Source organism: Ptychodera flava, chromosome 21 (genome assembly GCF_041260155.1).
Source record: "Ptychodera flava strain L36383 chromosome 21, AS_Pfla_20210202, whole genome shotgun sequence".
NCBI classification, from domain to species: domain Eukaryota; kingdom Metazoa; phylum Hemichordata; class Enteropneusta; family Ptychoderidae; genus Ptychodera; species Ptychodera flava.
In genome coordinates this window covers 34,920,295-34,941,227 of record NC_091948.1, presented here as the reverse complement: position 1 = coordinate 34,941,227, position 20,933 = coordinate 34,920,295, and the positions used below count along the sequence as shown (strand labels likewise).

Genomic DNA, 20,933 nt, shown 5'->3' with positions numbered 1-20,933 from the left:
AGACCATGTAATGATGTATTTGTCAGTTTTTACATTCACTTGACATGCCAGACAAAATCTGTTATTTACCAATGACACTTCAATCAACCTGGTGATTGTCTTTGCCATTATGCCTAGCACCAGGTAAGACCACAGGGATTCGTAAATGATCAGAAGAAGATAATTATCCCTTATTTTGATATCAAAATCTTATAGGTTGCTGTTGCAACATTGTGCCAAAAGCCTAGTACTCTGCGACCTAGGCATATGTGCGTACCCAGGGGTGAGTGCGCCCTCAACAGTGGGACTCACAAAAAACCATGACATCATGGTTCATGGTAGAATGTGCACACTACTGCTTTTTGAAACCAAGGATACCAAAGATAAGGACAAGGTGATCCTGGTATCAAACACAGCAGCACATGTAGTCAACAAGAGATGGGTGAAATTCACTCAAGATTGTTATAACTGTGGCGACAATATCTCAAAGTATTTTTATTTGAAACCAAACATGGAGTTTTAACAAGGTATTACTACCACAGTCTCTGCTAAAATAAGAAGATTTTGTTACTTTGACAAAGATGGGCAGGCAAAACTATTCACAGGTTGCTCTCTGGATCAGACTGTTGTAAAAGTATCATAAAACTGCAAAAATTGCAGTTGCGTGTTCTTATTCTTAATTATTTACGAAAATGGTAGTTTTGTAATTTAGCCTCTTGCTGGACCAGTAGAAGGGAAGACTCTGACATTAAAAACCTGTGAGTAGTGGTTTTGCTAAACCCTAAATGTTGATATATGAATTCATCTAATATTCTAATATCTGTATTACCTGTTGGCATTAAGATAAAGCAATCCTTTCCCAGTAAAGTGACATTGACAGCTTCCAGCTGGTTGGTTCGGAATTTATGAAGGGCAAAAGTTTGACGGAAAACCTTCAACATTTCCTTAGTGTGAGGAAAGTCTTGTCTTGCAAAGGATGCTGCTTCAGCTGGACTAACACCTTGTATAATTCCTTTGGATTGGTTACAATATTTGGCTTTCTTACTTCCAATACTATTTACTCCATTTGTATCAGATTCAACAGTGTTTGTATCAGTTGCAGAACAGCTGAAATACTGGCTAACACCGTCACACTCTATCCTTTGTTGTGGGAACTGCTTTCCAGTTGAAACACCAAGCAATGATGTTGATGACGATGACGACGATGGTGTAGACATAGTCCAATCGACAGAACTTGTCATTGACGGTGTATTGATTGCTCTGTTACCGTTGACACTGGGTGAGTTGGCTGATTGTAGATTATCTTGGTCTTGGAATGGAGTTGATGTTGAGTTACTAACCACTGAAGTGTCTGTACTTTCACTACTTGGCATGTTGAACAATGGCAATGAACTCTGCATTGCATGTACAGGTGTCAATACAGTTGGTGTGTTTGACACCATTGGTGACACCATTGGTGTTTTACACTCACCAATAGCACCACTTTGTTGTTTCAATTTACCCGTAACTTGCTTGGATTTCGCTTTTATCCTCTTCCTGTGTAAGACAAACACTCCATAATATTACAAAGTGCCCAAGCAAACCCTTCTTATAAAATGTGTAAAATGTTGTCAAGAGCATTGATAGCCATGACATAATTATTTTAGGGAGTAGTCCAGATTTGTCCTGCACTTAGAGTTCCATTTTGATATTACCAGGTAGGCACATTATAAATATTCTTTGTTATTATTGTTATTACTATTATTGTTATCATCATTATTATTATTACTGAAATACACATAAATTCTATAATCTGCAAGTTTAATATATTGCCTTGTTACATTAAGAGTTTGTAACTCTGCAGTTCAGCTGTGATCTGTGTCTGGCATGCATGATTGAGTGATGGAACTTGATCAAGGATACACTGTAGTCCTGTTACAAGAACTCTGCTGGTCTCTGTCTAAATACATTGCATATTGCATGTAGACGGCAAATACATAGTGAACATACAGGTTAGACAATAATGTTAATTCAATTCTGATCGTTGAAAAAACTCTTATACTTGCATAAATGGCAATTGAAGAATCAATAACAGTCTTCTTCGGATACACACACACATTGAAATTATGGCCAACATAAAATTACAGTCTTTTCAACAGTTTGTAATGTTAGTAACAGATCTACAAGGAGTGTTGCTGTTCACATTTATTTTTTAGCTATACTACAGTCTGGTCGTCACAGAAGCTCCATGTTCACACAGCTTAAACTGGCAACATGGAGATATAGATGTTTAATTTTTGCACTCCACGATAATTTATAATAAGCCTTTTCCTGCCAGACAGTAATAACTGTATCACTTCCCCATCAGCCAAGTCAGTAAAAAGCGGTATTGAGCCAAAACATGACGTATTTTCACCCACTTGGCTTAGTATGTTATAGCATCTTTTGTCCAAAAAAAATCAACTTTACAGTATTATGTTTTCAACAGCCTTCAAATGTACAGTATTATGTTAAAATACATCATATGGAATATGTTGTGTTTCATTAATTTTAACATCTTGACCTGGTGGTGAAATATGGACTTGGCAGGAAAAGGGTTAATAATTTGATTTCTTCATTAACCATTACTTCATGCAAGTGGAAGTCAAAGCCACCATGTGTTACTTACATTCTGGCAGCAACTTGCTTTGTTATGTTTATGGAAATAAAAGATACCAGTATTTTCCACCTCCTGGCCATTATTTTTAATGTATAATGTTCCTCAATTCGCATTCAGGAATGAAAAACTGAAGGTTGAACTCACCATAAACAGAGAAACCTTTTCAATTTTTTGGAATCTTCATCATCCAGAATCTCATAGAGAATATCGTTATCAACCAAGTTACAAATATTATCCGCAATCTTACATTGCAATTTACTCAAAGCATCAAGCTTGACTTTCAGTTCATCTTTTGACATCTGTGAATAAAAAGGTTAAAGTTAGGTTTGATAACGCTGTTTTATACAGTTAAAAACATTTGCCCCTGTGACAGGCCCTGTACAGACCCTAACACAACCCTTTGGTACAGGTCTGTGTCAGCAAAGACGTCCCATTGCTGTGACAGGGGCTGATGTACAGGTCTGTGGCCAGTGCTGTGATGACATGGCTATATACAGTGCTGTAGACACAGTGATGTGACAGGGCCTGAATTTTCTGCCTGTCCCATCACTGTATTTACAGGACTACACAGCAATGTGAATACAGACTTGTAACAGGGTCAATAATTTTTAATGTACACAATTATGCCTGTATTCATTTCTGTCATCAAAATTGGCCCATTTTTCTGAAAATATCAAGTATGTAAGGGTAGCTCAAACCCCTAACTGGGACCGCCAACTGGGACTCCCAGTTGGCTTAAAATGCACTCTGGGACCCGTCCCAGTTCACTTCTGGGACCGGTCCCAGAAGCGAACTGGGACTGGTCCCAGTTGGCCTCTGGGACCGGTCCCAGTTGGCTTCCAGGACCAGTCCCAGTTGGCTTCAAAATTAACTCTAGGACCGCGGCCGCGGTCCTAGTTGGCCTCCAGGATCAGTTCCAGTACACTTCAGGAACACATCCAATTTGTGAACTGGGACCACTATGAAAAACCCAGTTACTGGTACTTAATACTAACAATCTGTTAATGTTTTCATCTTTTTACTCTGCCATAATCGTAGGTATACGCCACATTTAATAGATCCCAACTATTAAAGGCCAAAGTAATTTAATTCTTTGTTTTGTCTATGTGCACATACTAGGGTTTTTTCTACTGCCAATGGTTTGAATAGGATTTTACTGAGCTTTCCTGTTTACAAAATTTCACATCTTGTAGTATAACTTATGATGATCACGATGAAAGGAAGTTTCTGATGATTTTTGTATTGTTACATGGAAATAATCAAGAAAATATAAGGTGTGTTTTGATTTTCTTGTATGTGTTTTAGTACTGCCTTCCCGCTCATGTTTCGAAACATTTGAGTGGGTGCGCTAAACAAAGAATTTGATTACTTTGGCCTTACTGTGATGTACTCATTCTTAGCACTAGTAAGTCCTGTGCTATGGTGTGTGTTGAAATCTTACTGCACGGATCACATTGATAGAGAGACTGTGTACTGAATCAGATGAAAAAGGAGATGAAAATAACTGTGCAAGACTAGCAATTAACTCATCAAGGCTTTCATTACATTAAAAACAGCAAACAAAACATTGAACGAAAACCCGCTGTGTTTTAATAGAATTGCAATTCACTTGCAGTATATGACTGATATCTTAATTTGGACCTAGTTATATTTCTGAACAGATAGACACAAATAGGAGAGGGGCAACCATTAGTGCATGCATGTACTGTTACAGCAGAATCATTTCATTGTGATGCGAGGAAAAAATAGACATCAATGAGCATATAGTCCCATTACATTTTAAGACAAAGGGTTTTGAATATACAAGTCAACAACATGCACTGCTTCAAAACTTCATTGACAGCTAGTAGCTATATGTAGTATATGCTGTCTCAGTGTTTTCTATTTCAGTCTGTAAGTCTGTCATAGCTCTATGGAGCTACGAGTCCCAGAATTGAAATGAGACCTGACTGTCCTTGAATGAAACTGGGAGATGTTAGCTTTCCCACACAAAAAACATAATTACATAATTTTCACAACAGTAACAGAGAATATGAATAAAACAAGAGCATACAATTGCTACAAAAGGCATATCGTGGGATGGGGAACTTCTTTCCATTAATATTATGGTTTCGTCATTACAGCATGGAGGTACCTTACCTCCATGGTACAGTTCATTTGATACAAGTGTGTTTCCCCGCAATCATAATGGTCCCAGTTACGTCGAGCTAGTACGCTTCTGGGACCGGTCCCAGTTCGCTTCTGGGACCAGTCCTAGAGGCCAACTGGGACCGGTCCCAGTTCGCTTCTGGGACCGGTCCCAGAAGCGAACTGGGACCGGTCCCAGAGTGCATTTTAAGCCAACTGGGAGTCCCAGTTGGCGGTCCCAGTTGGGGGTTTGAGCTACCCTTACATACCTCGAAAATATACACCCCTGAAATCTGATAAATTTTCAGACCCTGTAACAGGCCCTGTAAATTCAACACTGACACACCACTGTTTGTACACCAGTATTTCAGTCATGTGGTCACAGCACTGGATACACTCAGAAATTACATCACTGTATACATTCCTGTAATACCAGGCCTGATACAGACCTGTTCATACACCCCTGATATCTGACCAATTTTACAGGTCCTGTAACAGAGGTTATTTCTTAGGGACTGTTACAGGTACTGATCAGACCCTGTTACAGGCATGTACTGAAATCTGCCTGTAGTTTTCTTGCTGTGTATATATTACCCAACAGCAAACTAGCAGTTTTTGGAAAACAGGGTTACTGCATTTTGTTTTGAGACACATGGGTGCTAACACTCTTGACTTTTGCTACTATTGCCACACTGTCTGTCAATTTGATTTGAATAAATTACTGTCATACCAGTATATTGATGGCGCAAATACAGCGATCTGGTTGGTTGAAACGTATGTGTGCTACATTCACGATTCACTCCACATATGCAATCGTTATCGCTCATGCATATATGTCGTGAACTGGTCAAAATCTCATGGTAGACCATCGCTGGGTGTGGTTTATTGCTTAATCACACTATCCTTGTATTGATAATCACTGTGGTAAGTTCTGATAACATGCTGGCTGGAGGAAGATATTATGGGGTAAATTCAATATGAATGAAATGACTCATACAGCATTTCTCAAAATTCGCTCTTTTATGAGAAAAATACGAAGTAATGAGCCTGGAGTGCACTTTCATTGATGTACAGAGCAACAGAGATCAAATGAAAAGCCATGTTGACATGCATTTCAAATAGTAATTAGAAAAAGGATTATTCACCGATCTCATCATGACGGTCATCAGAGTCATGCTGTGGTTCTACTGGAGTCTAAATTACAAAGCTCTACTTATTGTGTGGTCAAAGGGTGATTGTCATTCCTTGATCCTTTTTCAAGAAGCAAAGCGAGTACAAGACATGGGGAACTGCTGTTTTGCACCCTGGAGAGGACACTTCATGAGGTGCCAGGTATAGTATTCACATTTATCAAGTTAGATAATCGATAATTAAGGTCTGTACATTGGCTACATGTAGATTTTGATCTGTACATTGGGCAGATCGTCTATGTAGCCGACACGAACACGAAGTAACTGTTACCGGCCCTACATTGTTGAAGCTACCAGCAGAATAACTTACAATGTACACACGCAGGCATGGAAAATATTCCCTATCCTGAAATGATAATAGTTTGATGAACTGGTTTTGTTCCACACCTTTTAGTTTAAATGTATGTGTTATAATTACTTTACCTGGTCAACAAGAGGTGACAGAGCTGGGTCATTAGAAAGGTCATTTAGATTATGAGATGACTCTTCACTCCTAAAAGCACACAAAATAGAGATCTTAGAAGTTCATTTTAATACATGGATATGGTGCATTCACTATATACAAGGATGAGATAATTGTACCATATATACAGTTGTATGTGTACTGATTTTAAATACACTTTTTAAAGGAAATTTGCAGTTTGACATATATAAAGACTTTGATTGCTGTATGGATTATAAAACCTGCCTGTTTTTTGCTGAATGACAATGTTTATGTTTATTTTTTCTCAAAAAAGATTTTACATTTTTTCACATAACATTTGCGAAAGCAAATGGACACACACAGTAACTGACAAGTGATAACTCTGGGGCAAAACACATCAATTGCAATGTTCATATTCTACTGAGTCTAATGACACTGCAACTTACTAGTCCGCAGTGTTTATTTGGGCAGGCACCCTCCCTTGACAACCTGTTGGAACAGGCCTATGTGTCGTTCACAGCACCATTATATGGTTAACAAGTCATTGTCAATGACATAGTCCCCACTTGTAATAGGAGTATTAGTCTTGAGGGGCAGGGAAATGAGGTCATTAAGAAGTATCACTGGAGTGTATATGTTCAGATCTATGGACACATAGGTCTATGTCATTGTTCCCAATTTGAAACAAGAGGCATGTATAAGTTATGGTTCTAAATCAGGAAAAAAGATCAGACCTCTAGTTGTATTGGCCAGCCAAGAAATACATATGTGCATAATAAATGAGGTACAAGATGTGACATCTTAAGGTCTATTATCCTATCAAAATCAAAGCGTAAAGAACTTGTGGTTACTGAGATATGCATATATATGCATATTGAAGGTCAAAGGTCATCAAGGTCACGTGACATTTTGAAAAAAAAAAAAACCATTGTATTGCTAATTAATCCATATATGCCAAAATTCAGACCTCCAGCTCTATTGGCTTGGCCACAATTATATATGGGCATAATTAACGAGGTTAAGCATGTGTTGTCATAAGTTCTTCCAACCTACTCAATATAAAGGACATAGCACTTGTGGTTACTTATTTATTGACATTATCGTGTATTGTAGGTATAAGGTTATAGAGGTCACATGACATTTTGTCAAAAAATTTCTATCCTATAGTCTATCCCTATATACTAAAAATCGTACATTTACCTCTATTGGCTTGCTCAAATAAGATATGCACATAATTAATGAGGTACAATATGTGGCGTCATAAGGTGTCCCATCATACCAAATATGAAGGGTGTAGCATTAATGGTTCCTGAGTTATGGACAAATATGTATATTTGAGGTCAAAGGTCACCGAGGTCACATGACATTTTGTCAAAAAAATTGTATTGCTAAGTTATCCCTACATACCAAAAATCATACCTCTAGCTCTATTGGCTCGCTCAAAGTTAGATATGCGCATAATTAATGAGGAACAATATGTGGCGTCATAAGCTGTCCCATCATACCAAATATGAAGGGTCTAGCACTTGTGGTTACTGAGTTATGGACAAATATGTATATTTGAGGTCAAAGGTCACCAAGGTCACGTGACATTTTGTCAAAAAAATTGTATTGCTAAGTATCCATATATACCAAAAATCAGACCTCTAGCTCTTTGGCTCGCTCAAAATTAGATATGCGCATAATTAATGAGGTACAATATGTGGCGTCATAAGGTGTCCCTTCATACCAAATATGAAGAGTGTAGCACTTGTGGTTACTGAGTTATGCACAAATATGTATATTTGAGGTCAAGGGTCATTGAGGTCACGTGACATTTTGTCAAAAAAATTGTATTGCTAAGTTATCCCTACAAACCAAAAATCAGACCTCTGGCTCTATTGGCTCGCTCAAAATTAGATATGCACATAATTAATGAGGAACAATATGTGGCGTCATAAGCTGTCCCATCATACCAAATATGAAGGGTGTAGCATTAGTGATTACTGAGTTATGGACAAATATGTATATTGAGGTCAAAGGTCACCAAGGTCACGTGACATTTGTCAAAGTGTCTGAGATATCTGCGTGAACGGATGGACTCACATGGATGGACTCACGGACTGACATGACCCAATCTATGAGCCCCCTGGACTTTATCTGTGGGGACTAAAAACTGTGTCACTGCATCCTTTTTGCAATATGAATACTATGAGAAACTAAATTTTTATTTTTCTTGGCCTTATACATGGGAGTCTATGGACTGCCTTATACATGGGAGTCTATGGACTGCCTTATACATGGGAGTCTATGGACTTCCTTATACATGGGAGTCTATGGACTGCCTTATACATGGGAGTCTATAGACCGCCTTATACATGGGAGTCTATGGACTGCCTTATACATGGGAGTCTATGGACTGCCTTATACATGGGAGTCTATGGACTTCCTTATACATGGGAGTCTATGGACTGCCTTATACATGGGAGTCTATGGACCGCCTTATACATGGGAGTCTATGGACGGCCTTATACATGGGAGTCTATGGACTGCCTTATACATGGGAGTCTATGGACTTCCTTATACATGGGAGTCTATGGACTGCCTTATACATGGGAGTCTATAGACCGCCTTATACATGGGAGTCTATGGACTGCCTTATACATGGGAGTCTATGGACTGCCTTATACATGGGAGTCTATGGACTTCCTTATACATGGGAGTCTATGGACTTCCTTATACATGGGAGTCTATGGACCGCCTTATACATGGGAGTCTATGGACGGCCTTATACATGGGAGTCTATGGACTGACTGCCTTATACATGGGAGTCTATGGAGGTGAAAACTAAAAAGTCCTCTAACACCGCCAAATTTGATCGCATTGTGAAACAAATCGACGTGCATCTGTATGAGGTAGGGTACTATCCTTGTACCAAGTTTGAACGAAATCGCTCCAGGCGTCTCTGAGATATCTGCGTGAACGGACGGACGCACGGACGGACGGACGCACGCACGCACGCACGGACATGACCAAACCTATAAGTCCCCCGGACGGTGTCCATGGGGACTAACAATGGCTGGTAAGAAGTATACCATACAATTCTTTCCATCTTACAAGGTCACAATGTCCATAAGACTTACAAGTGACCCAAGGAAATCATGGCTAGATTTTTGCCATTGAGACTTTAACTGACATTACAAAGAAAGCAGTGAACTCTATTTTCAATGGAAATAATGTTTTTATTACAAGGGGAACTGGCAGCGGCAAGTCCTTGTAATGTCAATCATATTGCGATGCTGTGTTACGATAGCTGTGACATGAAACTGAATATGGTGAGTTTTTGTCAAATTTACAATTTATGGAGTTAGGAATGTCTGGCAACTCTTTTTGATACCTTTTTGGCATTGCAATGGGAATTGTTCTTTCATTAAATTTGTCATCATCATCACCAAGTACATGTACCTTCAAACTGTTTCCATCTCCGATCCATGGTGGAGTTTTGCAAAGCATGGTCGGCAGAGATACCTTTTAGGCACCATTTTTTTTAGTTTGGCCACAAAAATATCTTTCAATGTGATCAGCACATGTTGTTGGAAGGTTTGTTGTATGCTTGCTATATGGTTTGGGCAAAGGTACTAGTAGTTTGTCAATCCGTGGAGTGATTCTGTGATCCCAACTGCAATTGTGCAGAGTGGCAAGTGCTACAATTGATTTTTGTTTTCTGAGAGACTTTGAATGGTGTGTCTGTGACTGGTATGCATAATTTGAAGCCATGGGAAAATGCATGTACCTAACAAGCATGGGTTAAAGCATGGGATGATTAGAGAAACTATACTTTGCTGACCTCACCAAGCCATGCCCGTGAGACATGAGCTGAAAGTGATACCTTTATTGAAATGATAACCACTTTTATTCTTGTTATTTAAGATTTCCCTTACTTCAATGACTTTACCAGGAATATGATACAAATATGTTACAGACACACCACCAAGCATGTCATCTGCAGAATAGTGGTAACATCCATCTAAGGGATGTATACATTTTGAATCTTTACACATCCATGTCAATTAAGGGTGGTTTATCATTGCTACCTACCATACTCAATATTGTAAACAATTAGAGACTTTAAGGAAGCCAGTTTTCTCACTAACACCGGCAAAACTCTGGTCATAATGCTGTTACCTTTGAGACTAAGCATGACCACTGGTTTTCTTTTGGCTTATTTATTCAAACCAGACATGCAAGGAAATGATGGGGTTATACCTGTTATCACATTTTGTATTGTGCACTGATGGTGGAGTCTTGATATTAGAAGTAAAGCTGGCAGTAGTGTTGGCAGTGCTTCCATCTTGCTGTTCACAATTTAGTATCTGTGGAAGACAAGTATACATATATATATTGACACTTTAGCTGGCATTCAATCAAAACAAAGTCTGAAGTTTTTCCATCACAATCTGGTATGAAAACACTGATCTGTCTGTCAAATATGGTCATGATCATATCAAAAAATTGTAAGATTACTCAATGTATACAAAGATTTCACTAATTTCATTTGTATGCCTTGTCTTTGAGTGAAGTCTCATTCATTATGAGACCAAGGTAATTCGATTGAAGAGTACATTATTTTTATTAGACTTGTCAGGATAAGATAGAACTAAGATAAAACAGTAAATGCTAACTTGCGTTAGATTCTAGAGACACCACAGCCTAACACAACACACAGAAACAGCTGATACAAGACAAATATGACAAACTCACATACCATTTACAGTCAGTCAGACAAAGCCATTAGGGTAAAAAAAATTTACATTATTACAAACTTAATCTCATGTATGAGGTGCCTAAAGACAGCCAAATACTCATTGTTTACTTCAAAAATTACAACACAATCTGATCAAAATGTCCCTATTTTACTTTCAACACTCAACACAATTCTAATGCTGTTTAGAAAACATGATCAATTTAAAAGGCCAATGAATGACTATTATCATGGTCAGACAGACATACCATGTATATTTCTCAGTGTAGGCTAGCTTTAGAAAGGAAACAGTATATCTAGGAACAGTTTTGAAGATTGCAATTTTCACTTTGTATGTATCAACTTTGTGTATCAACATTGTCACCTAAATCATACAAAATAACGTCTCAATGAATAAGAATGCCTCCACAGATGTTAGAATCATGTCCTTGACTCATCCATGAGGGGATACAATGGTAAAAGGGTTTATATATCATACAGACTTAATGACTCTGTGTTTTTCAGCATTGATATTCTCAGCAACAAAGCTGTAACACTAAACTGAAGTATTAAGGGCACTGACACAGGGGCAAATAAGAAAGACAGTGACTGCATCGCAAACATGTATCTTTCTGCAAGCAAACAGTCAACCCCAGTATTTTGTACATGTAGTTGAATTTTGAGACTGTCTGCTCCACAAGAGCCGTAGAATGGCATGTTTTAACAATGTACTTCATTGTAAAGTATTTAATAAACAAGACAAAAAAAACCCTAGAATTTGTATTGCTGTCTTCATACAGAAATTGTCTGATATATAGAAATGCTTAAATCAATTAATTCATGGAAAACAATGGACATTTCAGTACTGGGATCAAGAAATACATTTTTGAAGAAAAATAATATATCTATAAATCTTGTCTAAAACCAAACTGATAATCACCTTTGCTGAGATCATGTATTAAACTTTGCCATCATAAAATAGTGATTTGTTACTTGAAAACAGACCCTAATTGAATTGGAGAACATGGGGTAGAGCAACCATGATCCAATACGTCAGACATATAGCTAGATCAGCAAAAACAGTCTTTCTCAGGACTACATACCAAAAGGCTCTTTACAATGCCATTACAGTTTAAAAACAGAGAATAGCTAATACATATGTATCATAGTCTCTCATCTCTCGGAGAATATTTGACCATATCACAGTCCCTCCTAGTGAATGGAGGGACTGTGACTGTATGTAAAATTTCACAACACTGTGTAAGAATGTTAGTGATCGTGTTGACAGTGAAGGGACGTATGTACAGCTGATGGTTGAACATCAGAACCATGAAATTTGTGTGCATGGGGTTAGTTGTTATATTTGCCTAACAGAGATCTGTTTGTTGGTGTTTGTTAAATGGCAAGATCACTTGTATGACCATCATTATTATCCGCCATGTACTTGCACATTAGCTAGATAAGGTGAGTTATGTATTGACTGCTATGTGCAATGATAACACGACAAGGACTCTATAAACACGCGACTGATTGGCGCGTCAAGTTTACACAAGTGTTTGATTGACAACCAGTTTCAAACCACCAACAGCCATTTCAGGCCTAGATTTTCACCACCGATGCACAAAAATCCTAAAAAATCCTCCTCAGATCTTATCAGTTTTTGATTGCAAGTGCATCGCTTGACTGCAAATATACTTACAATGATAACTTGTAAGTATATGTTTGACCTTTTGTGATCGATAAAGGCGAAAAAGCCGCATTTACAGGAACCTGAGCCTGTGTATTACCTCTACCTCATCCATTTACACAGTGAATGCCACCATTGCCTTGCCCCTTTTTATAGAGGACATGCGTCCTCAAGGAAAATGGGGATTCGTATTCGAATAGACCCCGTCGACGCCTGAACTTTCGACGCACTGTGTGCTTTCATGCAGTAGACATACAGCTTCCACTGCAACAAGGGCTCAAGTGCAGTGTCCAGGCCTCCAAAAGTCATGTAATGAAATCGATATTTTCATAGACTACGACAATAATAATCAGAGCAATGAAAACACAATAGTGTAGTGTATATTCCTAAGGAATTTCATGAATTATTTGCGGAAACGATGAACACGAAGCTGGTCCGGTTACGAAGCTGGTTCCATTGTAACCAGGGTAAGGCGCGACATTACACAGTGTTCACGCCATCGAGATTCAGTCGATTTTTGTTCCCGAAAAATAGCGAATCTTTGTCTGCGGTACATTTCTAGACCTATGCTATCTTTGAAATAGTGTATAACTTTGCGGAAGGCACGTGTAGACCGAGAGGTCGTCTTGCATTTGCTCCATAAACGAGAACATGGAAACCATGTTCCTCTCACGCGACGTACGACAGGAAATGATTGACAACTTGCCCACAGCGTATTGATATTATTCCCAAAGTAGTTCAAAAGTTTAAACGTGGAATCGTCACTGAAAACTTCTTTTACTTTGCAAAAAAATAAAGAATTCTTGGCTTGTGCATGTGATAAGTATATTATTCCCTAATATTTTTCTTCGTTCAACACGGAAAGTACTCGTGACATAATGATTGTGTCACCACTCGTCTTCGACTCATGGTGACACGGTTATTACGTCACGAGTATTTTCCTTCGCTGAACGAAGAATAATATTAGAGAATAATATCTAATTAATACTTCACGACACATATCACAATGTTTCAGCACTCCAGAGGCAAACTCATATTACATTGTTTCACAGCAAGGCAAAATACTACGCATCCCTTGTAGACACCAACTCTCTTGTTATCAGTTACATTTTTTAACTATTAAAACTAGAAACGATATTACTCACATTGGAGCTGCAATATCCGTCCATGTCTGATGTCTTCTTGGCTGCACATGCTGTAGGTATAGATATTAATTACACGATCTATTAGTTTCCTGCCAATTTAAACTTTTAGAATCTCATCTAATTCATTCTATGTGGTTTTACATAGAGCGACAGAAAGTTGGCTAGGGCAGCCGGAAGACAGGTGTAATGTATGGATGCTTCCAGAGCATCCATTTCTTCAAGTTCACATATCAAATAATATTTGAGATGTGAACTTGAACTTATTACCGATATGTGTACATGTTCCATACATACACCCAACAAAGAGAGTATTTGCAACATTTTATAGTTTCAAGGACATTATTTCATTTTCAACGAAAATGAACATTATTTAATTGGAATTTGTACAATAGAATAAATATTGAAATGACAAGTGTATCCGGTATTGCCATCCAGCGATAGTTTTCTAAACTATTTGATATTATTAAACAATGTTTATTACACAATTCGTTTTCTATAATATTTCTTAATTTTCATGTGGTAATAACACAGATTTCACAGAAACTATACTATTTTCAAACTATATCAATGATGTTGGAATATGACCAATAACAATATGGCACTAGTGAGGTACACATATGAACTATGTTCTATACTACAGGTATGTGGTATGCATAAGTAGTCACTAACTACATGTATTTTGTAAAAACAAAAATGTTTACGAACATCTGCCAACCTTACCTTGTTGCCTATGTTCCAATATCCTGTTATTTGCAACAGACTGTATTGGTGAGTCACTGTGTTCTTCTTGTTGAGAACTTATGTCCTGCTGTGTTATCACATCTCTATCTACTAGTACCTATTCGAACAAAATGGTCAGAAAGTGTTTCATAAGAAAGGTATGATTCAAACACTACTTTCTGTACAAGAATCAGTTTTGAAAATGACTTGGTTGCAATTGCTCAGTCGAGTGTATGCTTTGAACTTCAGTTAATCAATCATCCACATGTATTCATCATAAATCTACATTATTATTATTCTTTGTAGCATTTTGTAACATTGATTGACAATAGATGACAATGAGGTTGGTTGCATTACAAATGATCTGAACCATATATACTGTAATGAGATGTATGCCTTGAGTATTTTGTAGTTAACCTCAGAGTAATTGTGTCAATATAACTTACTCTTTGTCTCTGTTGGGTATTTTGTGAGACTTTCACATTTGAATTTGCTCCTCTGCCTGTTGGTAGGAACAATGACTCATCTAAAAATATGAGAAAATGACAAACATCACTGTAAACTGGCTGAAGTGTGTAGTTGATGCATTCAGCAAGACTTAGTTCTGTATTGTCTGGCTATTTGACTCCAGAGTCTCTGACTAAGTTCTATATTGTTTGGCTATTTGATTCCAGAGTCTATGAACTTTTTATTTGGTATGACTTTCTGTATTGTCAATGGCAGTATAATACACGTAAAGACAATTTTCAAGATTATGTAATTTGACCTCTTAGCATTTTCTCACAGGGCTCGAAACTAACTTTTCCCTGGTAGTCCACTTGGGCTACCATTTTCTCAAGTTGGTAGCCCAGTGACAATGGCTGGTAGCCCACGCATATTTTACTTCAGCTGGGGTATTTTTTTTGTTAACAGATAAGAAAAGGCTATTTTTCAAGATTCCGCCCATGAAGTAAATTTTCAAGTCATTTGATTTGAATATTGCACACCTTTAATTCCCTTAATTTCAGGTCCCAGGCTTTGGTAGTCCGTGTGGGCTACCATTTCATGGAATTTGGTAGCCCCAGAGAAAAGTTGCTAGTCTGTGGACACGGGACTACTGCTAATTTTGAGCCCTGTCTCATAATCTTTGCTTGACAACTCAGAATCTAAAAATGGGTAAATTGAATGTTATGATACTAGTATTTGTCAGCTGTAATGGCTATACAAATTAGAATCTAAAAATGGCTAAATTAAACAATACAGTAACACTATTTGGCAGTTGCTTAAACAAATGATATTTGAGGAACGGAACATTTTGGAGTTATTGTTACCATTACACTGCTATAAACTTCACCTTTGGGGGATTTGTAAACGTCAAATAAAGACCAAAGTACGATAACAAGATATTGCACCATACCATATCCACAATCACTCCACACACGTGTTTGGAGGGACCGTAATATTTCAGATTAAATCAGTTGAGTCTAATCAATTCATGCCAAGCACGGACAGAAGATTCTGACCAGGCTGATACATAAATTTTATGCAGTTATGATTCATTAGCATGCATTATGCAGACATATCAACATCTTGATTTGGGGCAATCTTCTCCAATCAGCTGTCTTGTCTGCTGGGGTACCTACACAACAAATATCTCATGTGGTGATGTTAATTTTTTTCACCTCCAGCATTGATTGGTCAGAATTCTACCAGCAGTGTCTCCCATGGTATGGCGCATCAAATTAATATGTACACATTTAGGTTGAACTATGACTCACCCATGAAATCATCGTCATCATCATCATCAAAATTCTCAAAATCTGGAAAGTTTTGAATGGGAGAAAGCCTTGGAGTATTCACTGTTTCTTCTTTCCTATTTACTCTGTGAACAAGAGAGTTGTTTTGTGTCCTTTGTTTATTACATGTACATTGCCAAGCAACAACACCCAACACAACTGTGTCACTTTAACAACATCATCTTTACATGGGTAAGCCTAATTCATGTGCCGCGTGCCGCAAGCCACGATCCGCGTGCCGCAAGCAAAAGTTCACAATGCACGATTAGCATGTAAAGCTAGAAATAGGCGCATTTTCACTCTAATTTCATTCACTGATTCATTTTCATGGATAAATCAACATTCAGGCTTCACGACGTGTTCTAAATGCATGAACTGGTGACCAGCGAATGTGTGTTTACGAATTCTACATCAAGGGGCATATGCAGAAAGGGACTCGAGAGAAATTATAGGGAGGGAGGGCCAGAATTTTTCAATCACACTGCCCGTAAAATTGTAACATTAAAAATTGATCAATCAAAATTCTGTACATTAGTTTTGTAGACCATATGGTACGGTTGCTATATTTCAAATATCTAGGTCTTAGGCCAAGATAATATTAAGAAGATTTTTACAATATCATTTTTGAGAATTTATGACCTTTCACCTGCCCTATCCCCCCTCTGCAACTAAGCTGTGGCTTATCCTACAGAAGAGTCAAAGATGGCTGGTGTCTATCGAGCTGTGACTGGTATTGGACACTGACCTTCGACCTTCAAATCATCCTGTACCTAACTTATTATGCACATCTATAAATTATAGTCTAGCTAACAGAGGTGGAGGTCTGAAGTTTAGTGGATGGAGATGCTTATGTTAAGTAAAATTTCTGCTAAAATATCAAGCGACCAGGATGACATTTGACCAAGCCAATATTGCTCTAGGTCTGATTTTTAGTGGATGGCCATCATGGGAGCAAAGTGTACAGCAAAAATATCAAGTAACCAGGATGACCTTTGCCCTGAATTTAACTTATTTGCCAGTATATTAGTGCAACAGCCTTGATATTAGGTGGGATGAGGCGTCACATTATGAATTAGCAAATATTTGTCAAATAAAGTATTATTGATGTTGACAATAGCACATACAGGGACGGCATAACAAATTAAACAATTGGGGAGAGTCACTTTTCTCAGCATCATTTTGAAAAATTCGCCCTCCCTCCCTATAATTTTTTTTCTAGTCCCTTACCGGCCAGCACATGTTGAATTCGTGAACACACATATCGCAGGTCACCACTTTATGCACATACAAGGCGTCTATTAAATGTGATTTAACAGTGAAAATGAATCGATAAAGTGAATTTGTGTGAAAATGCACCTATTTCTAGCTTAACATGCTAATCGTGCATCATGAACTTTAGCTTGCGGCACGCGGATCGTGGCTCGCGGCACGTGAATAAGGCTTACCCTCTTTACACATACACATCAAAGCTTTAATTCACTCTATCCCGTACACACATGAATGTAAAGCAATAATCCTATTAGAATGTTTACAGCAATTGTAATGTTTTGTCCTCTGGCATCACTATAACGGAATCAAAATTCAGTGTGAGTGCTAGGCACTCAACTATGCAAGAATCCTGCCTTGTACAACATATGCAAAGAATAAAATCAAATTACACTTTATGACAATACACAAACTTTATCCATCTACCAGTAACTGGATCTGATCACATAATTTCCTGAAGTAGTGGTACATTCAATTAACCGTCATACCTCTACCTCTATTTATGCCCACATCTGTTAAAGATTAGTGCAATAATCGTGAAAAATTTACATTATACTCGGTGGTGACAATGAGCTGATAAATTGAGAAAATATATCCAGTTGGCAAATATTGAGCTGATAAAAAATGTGATGGAATGTCTTAGATTAGGCTGATAAAAAATCTTACGGTTTCTGAAATTAGGAGTCAAGGCTTCCTTTGGAGGAATAAAGTTTTCTTATTTATGAATTAAACTAAATATCACTATCAGTTTCTATCAAAGGAGTGTACAGGCATTATACTCTTGTGTTTTCATTGTTTGGATTGTTATTGAAGTAATCTTTGAAAATATTGGTTTCATTACACAACTTCTAGAGGCTCAGCATGCAGCCTGGACACAACACTCGACCTCTTGATCCCCCTTGTTGCAGTGCAAACTGTACGTCTACTGCATGAAAGTACCCGGTACTCTGTTTCTCAAAAGTTCAGGTGGCAGAGGGTTCAAGTCTATACGAATACGAACTCCATATTGGAGACAAAGCTTCAACATAAGGATCTCAAAATTTGCCATCTGGATGTATTTTGTCAGACTCTAATAATCATGACTTACTTTTATGAAATTTTCTGGTTAGACACAAATTTTGATCGCAGGAGAAATATGGGTTACCAAGTTGTTTGTTTATACTCATGAGCACATCAAAGATTGCTGCAACAAATATTTCCGATGCACCAAAATTGATGACATGTAAACGCGGGTTGGCATTGCACAGAACAACAGAAGGTATTTTCTTGTACAATTGTACAGAGACAACAAACTTGACTGGGCAATGAGATAATATCATATTAAAACATACAAAAATATCAAAACATTGTTTACAATAATGTAAACATCTAAGTACTACCTTGGGAAGAATTAAAGACATCAAATCACAACTTACTCAACACATGGACTCATCAGTGGTGACACAGTGGCTTGAGGTTTCCTAATAGCTGAAAAGCTAGCATTGTTTTGTTGTTGGTTTTCTGTGGAGGGCTGGAACCATGAGTTCAGCTTACCCTGAACTTTGTTTTTCTTCTGCAGAGAGAGTCTGCTGGTACTGGTAGCTTGGTATTTTTCATTAGAAGGTTTCTTGAAGATAAATTTGCTGCACAAGTAACAAAGCAATACTTTAAATTTGAAAGAAAATAACACAAAAATATTACACATGAATAACAGATTTGATCAAGAATGAGGATATCATTTTAAGATTTAGAAACATGAAAGATTCATAGACACTCAACATTTACACCTGAAATTTTCCTTAAAACCGAGGTCTTTCTGTGAAACATCAAAATAGAACTGCTGCTAAGCATGGAGTTACTCTAAAGTTTGATGAAAAGACCATTGAGCAGAATAAAAGTAGGCAGCTGCCACATGAGTAACCTTTTAAACATTTTCGTGTTCATAACAACACAGCATAGGGATATAAATGTAATTTGATTTCAACTGGCACCAGTACCAAACCATGCTCAGTCTCCCTGAACCATTTCATTATGTCTAACATTCATATTTTGTAACAAGTCTATATGCCTTATGGCAGCAGCCAGACCAGAGTAGTTTTTAAGTTAACTCACTGACATATGTAAATGCCGCACCAAGACCAATTGCCCACTCCAGGGAGCTTGCCAGTCTAAATCTATAATCTATAAAGCTACTGTTACAAGTGAAACATTACATAGGTCTAACTGACAACACATTTAAAACACGCTATGCAAATCATGTCCAATCTTTCCGAAGTAAGGCATATGCCAACAGCACAGAATTATCAAAATATGCCTGTCACTTGAAATCTCAGGACAAACCATTTAATATATCGTGGTCAATCCTATCAAAAGCAGGTAGTTACTCAAATGTGTCAAAGAAATGCAACCTTTGTCTTACAGAGAAGCTATTCATAATCAATGCAGATAAGTCCAACCTTTTAAAACAGGAACTTACAGGACCGTGGGCGCACAATAGAGCGATTATTCATGACGCTCATAATTTACATACACTGGCGGGATTTTTCGAAGTCACGTGTGGACGATGGTTAATGGAGGGGTAAACACTATCTGTTACCGATTAAGAGGGATTTCAATTATCACCTTCTGTCTAAATGTAATGGAAACCTGAACAAGGAATTTGTCTCCACGGTAAAATAAACTGAACGCGATCATTTTATGGCCACAGTAAACCCCGTCTAACTTGAGGTCCCGGGCTTGAGGTCTGCCTAACTGCAGTCAGAGTGAACGTCGACTAAAACTTCGTTGTATACTACGTACAGCATGATGACATCTTATGTATAACTAATTCAGTTGATATAAGGAATGAATCAAAGGCAACATTTTCGCCTTCTATTTGAAAACATAAACAGCGCTGGCAGCGTCCGACAACGTCCACAAATTCACAAACAATGGAACACAACACCGACCATAACGAAGTGAAGCGTGAATGTCACTGGCAGGATTTTGACTCCGGGGTGACGTAATTGAGGTGAAATATACGTTGAGGTAACGTAAACTTTGACTGCACACGATACGATATATGCCTACAGGAATTCGCACGATGCATAAATTTTGTGACAAACAGAACTTAAAGTTTTCCATTGACATTGAAACTTAGACTTGTAATACTGTAAATCCGAGCGTTGATATTTCAATTTTCATGACGCTGTGGTGTAGTTCGCCGCGATCACGCGAGTAAGCTTGTTCGAATCGGATATATCGCCGTCAAGAGTTGTCTATACTCGCGAATGCCGCTTGTCTG

The 20,933-nt window shown here is 37.9% G+C and overlaps 2 protein-coding genes across 2 annotated transcripts in view; one reads left to right on the top strand and one right to left on the bottom strand.

Annotated features, from left to right (window-relative positions):
* Positions 1–20,933, bottom strand: part of LOC139122107 (recQ-like DNA helicase BLM) — a 50,390-nt gene that overhangs the window by 20,081 nt on the left and 9,376 nt on the right. The window contains exons 3-11 of the mRNA XM_070687497.1: positions 19,087–19,293; positions 16,388–16,491; positions 15,077–15,156; positions 14,631–14,748; positions 13,911–13,960; positions 10,604–10,710; positions 6,358–6,427; positions 2,762–2,916; positions 809–1,515 (exon numbers count right to left, since the gene is read on the bottom strand). Coding sequence (XP_070543598.1) covers positions 809–1,515; positions 2,762–2,916; positions 6,358–6,427; positions 10,604–10,710; positions 13,911–13,960; positions 14,631–14,748; positions 15,077–15,156; positions 16,388–16,491; positions 19,087–19,293 — 1,598 coding nt within the window. The remainder of the gene's footprint in view (positions 1–808; positions 1,516–2,761; positions 2,917–6,357; positions 6,428–10,603; positions 10,711–13,910; positions 13,961–14,630; positions 14,749–15,076; positions 15,157–16,387; positions 16,492–19,086; positions 19,294–20,933) is intronic.
* LOC139122110 (large ribosomal subunit protein eL36-like) overlaps positions 4,275–20,933 on the top strand; it is a 33,828-nt gene continuing 17,169 nt past the window's right edge. Inside the window, exon 1 of the mRNA XM_070687500.1 lies at positions 4,275–4,279. The gene's annotated coding sequence lies outside the window, so the exon portion shown is untranslated. The remainder of the gene's footprint in view (positions 4,280–20,933) is intronic.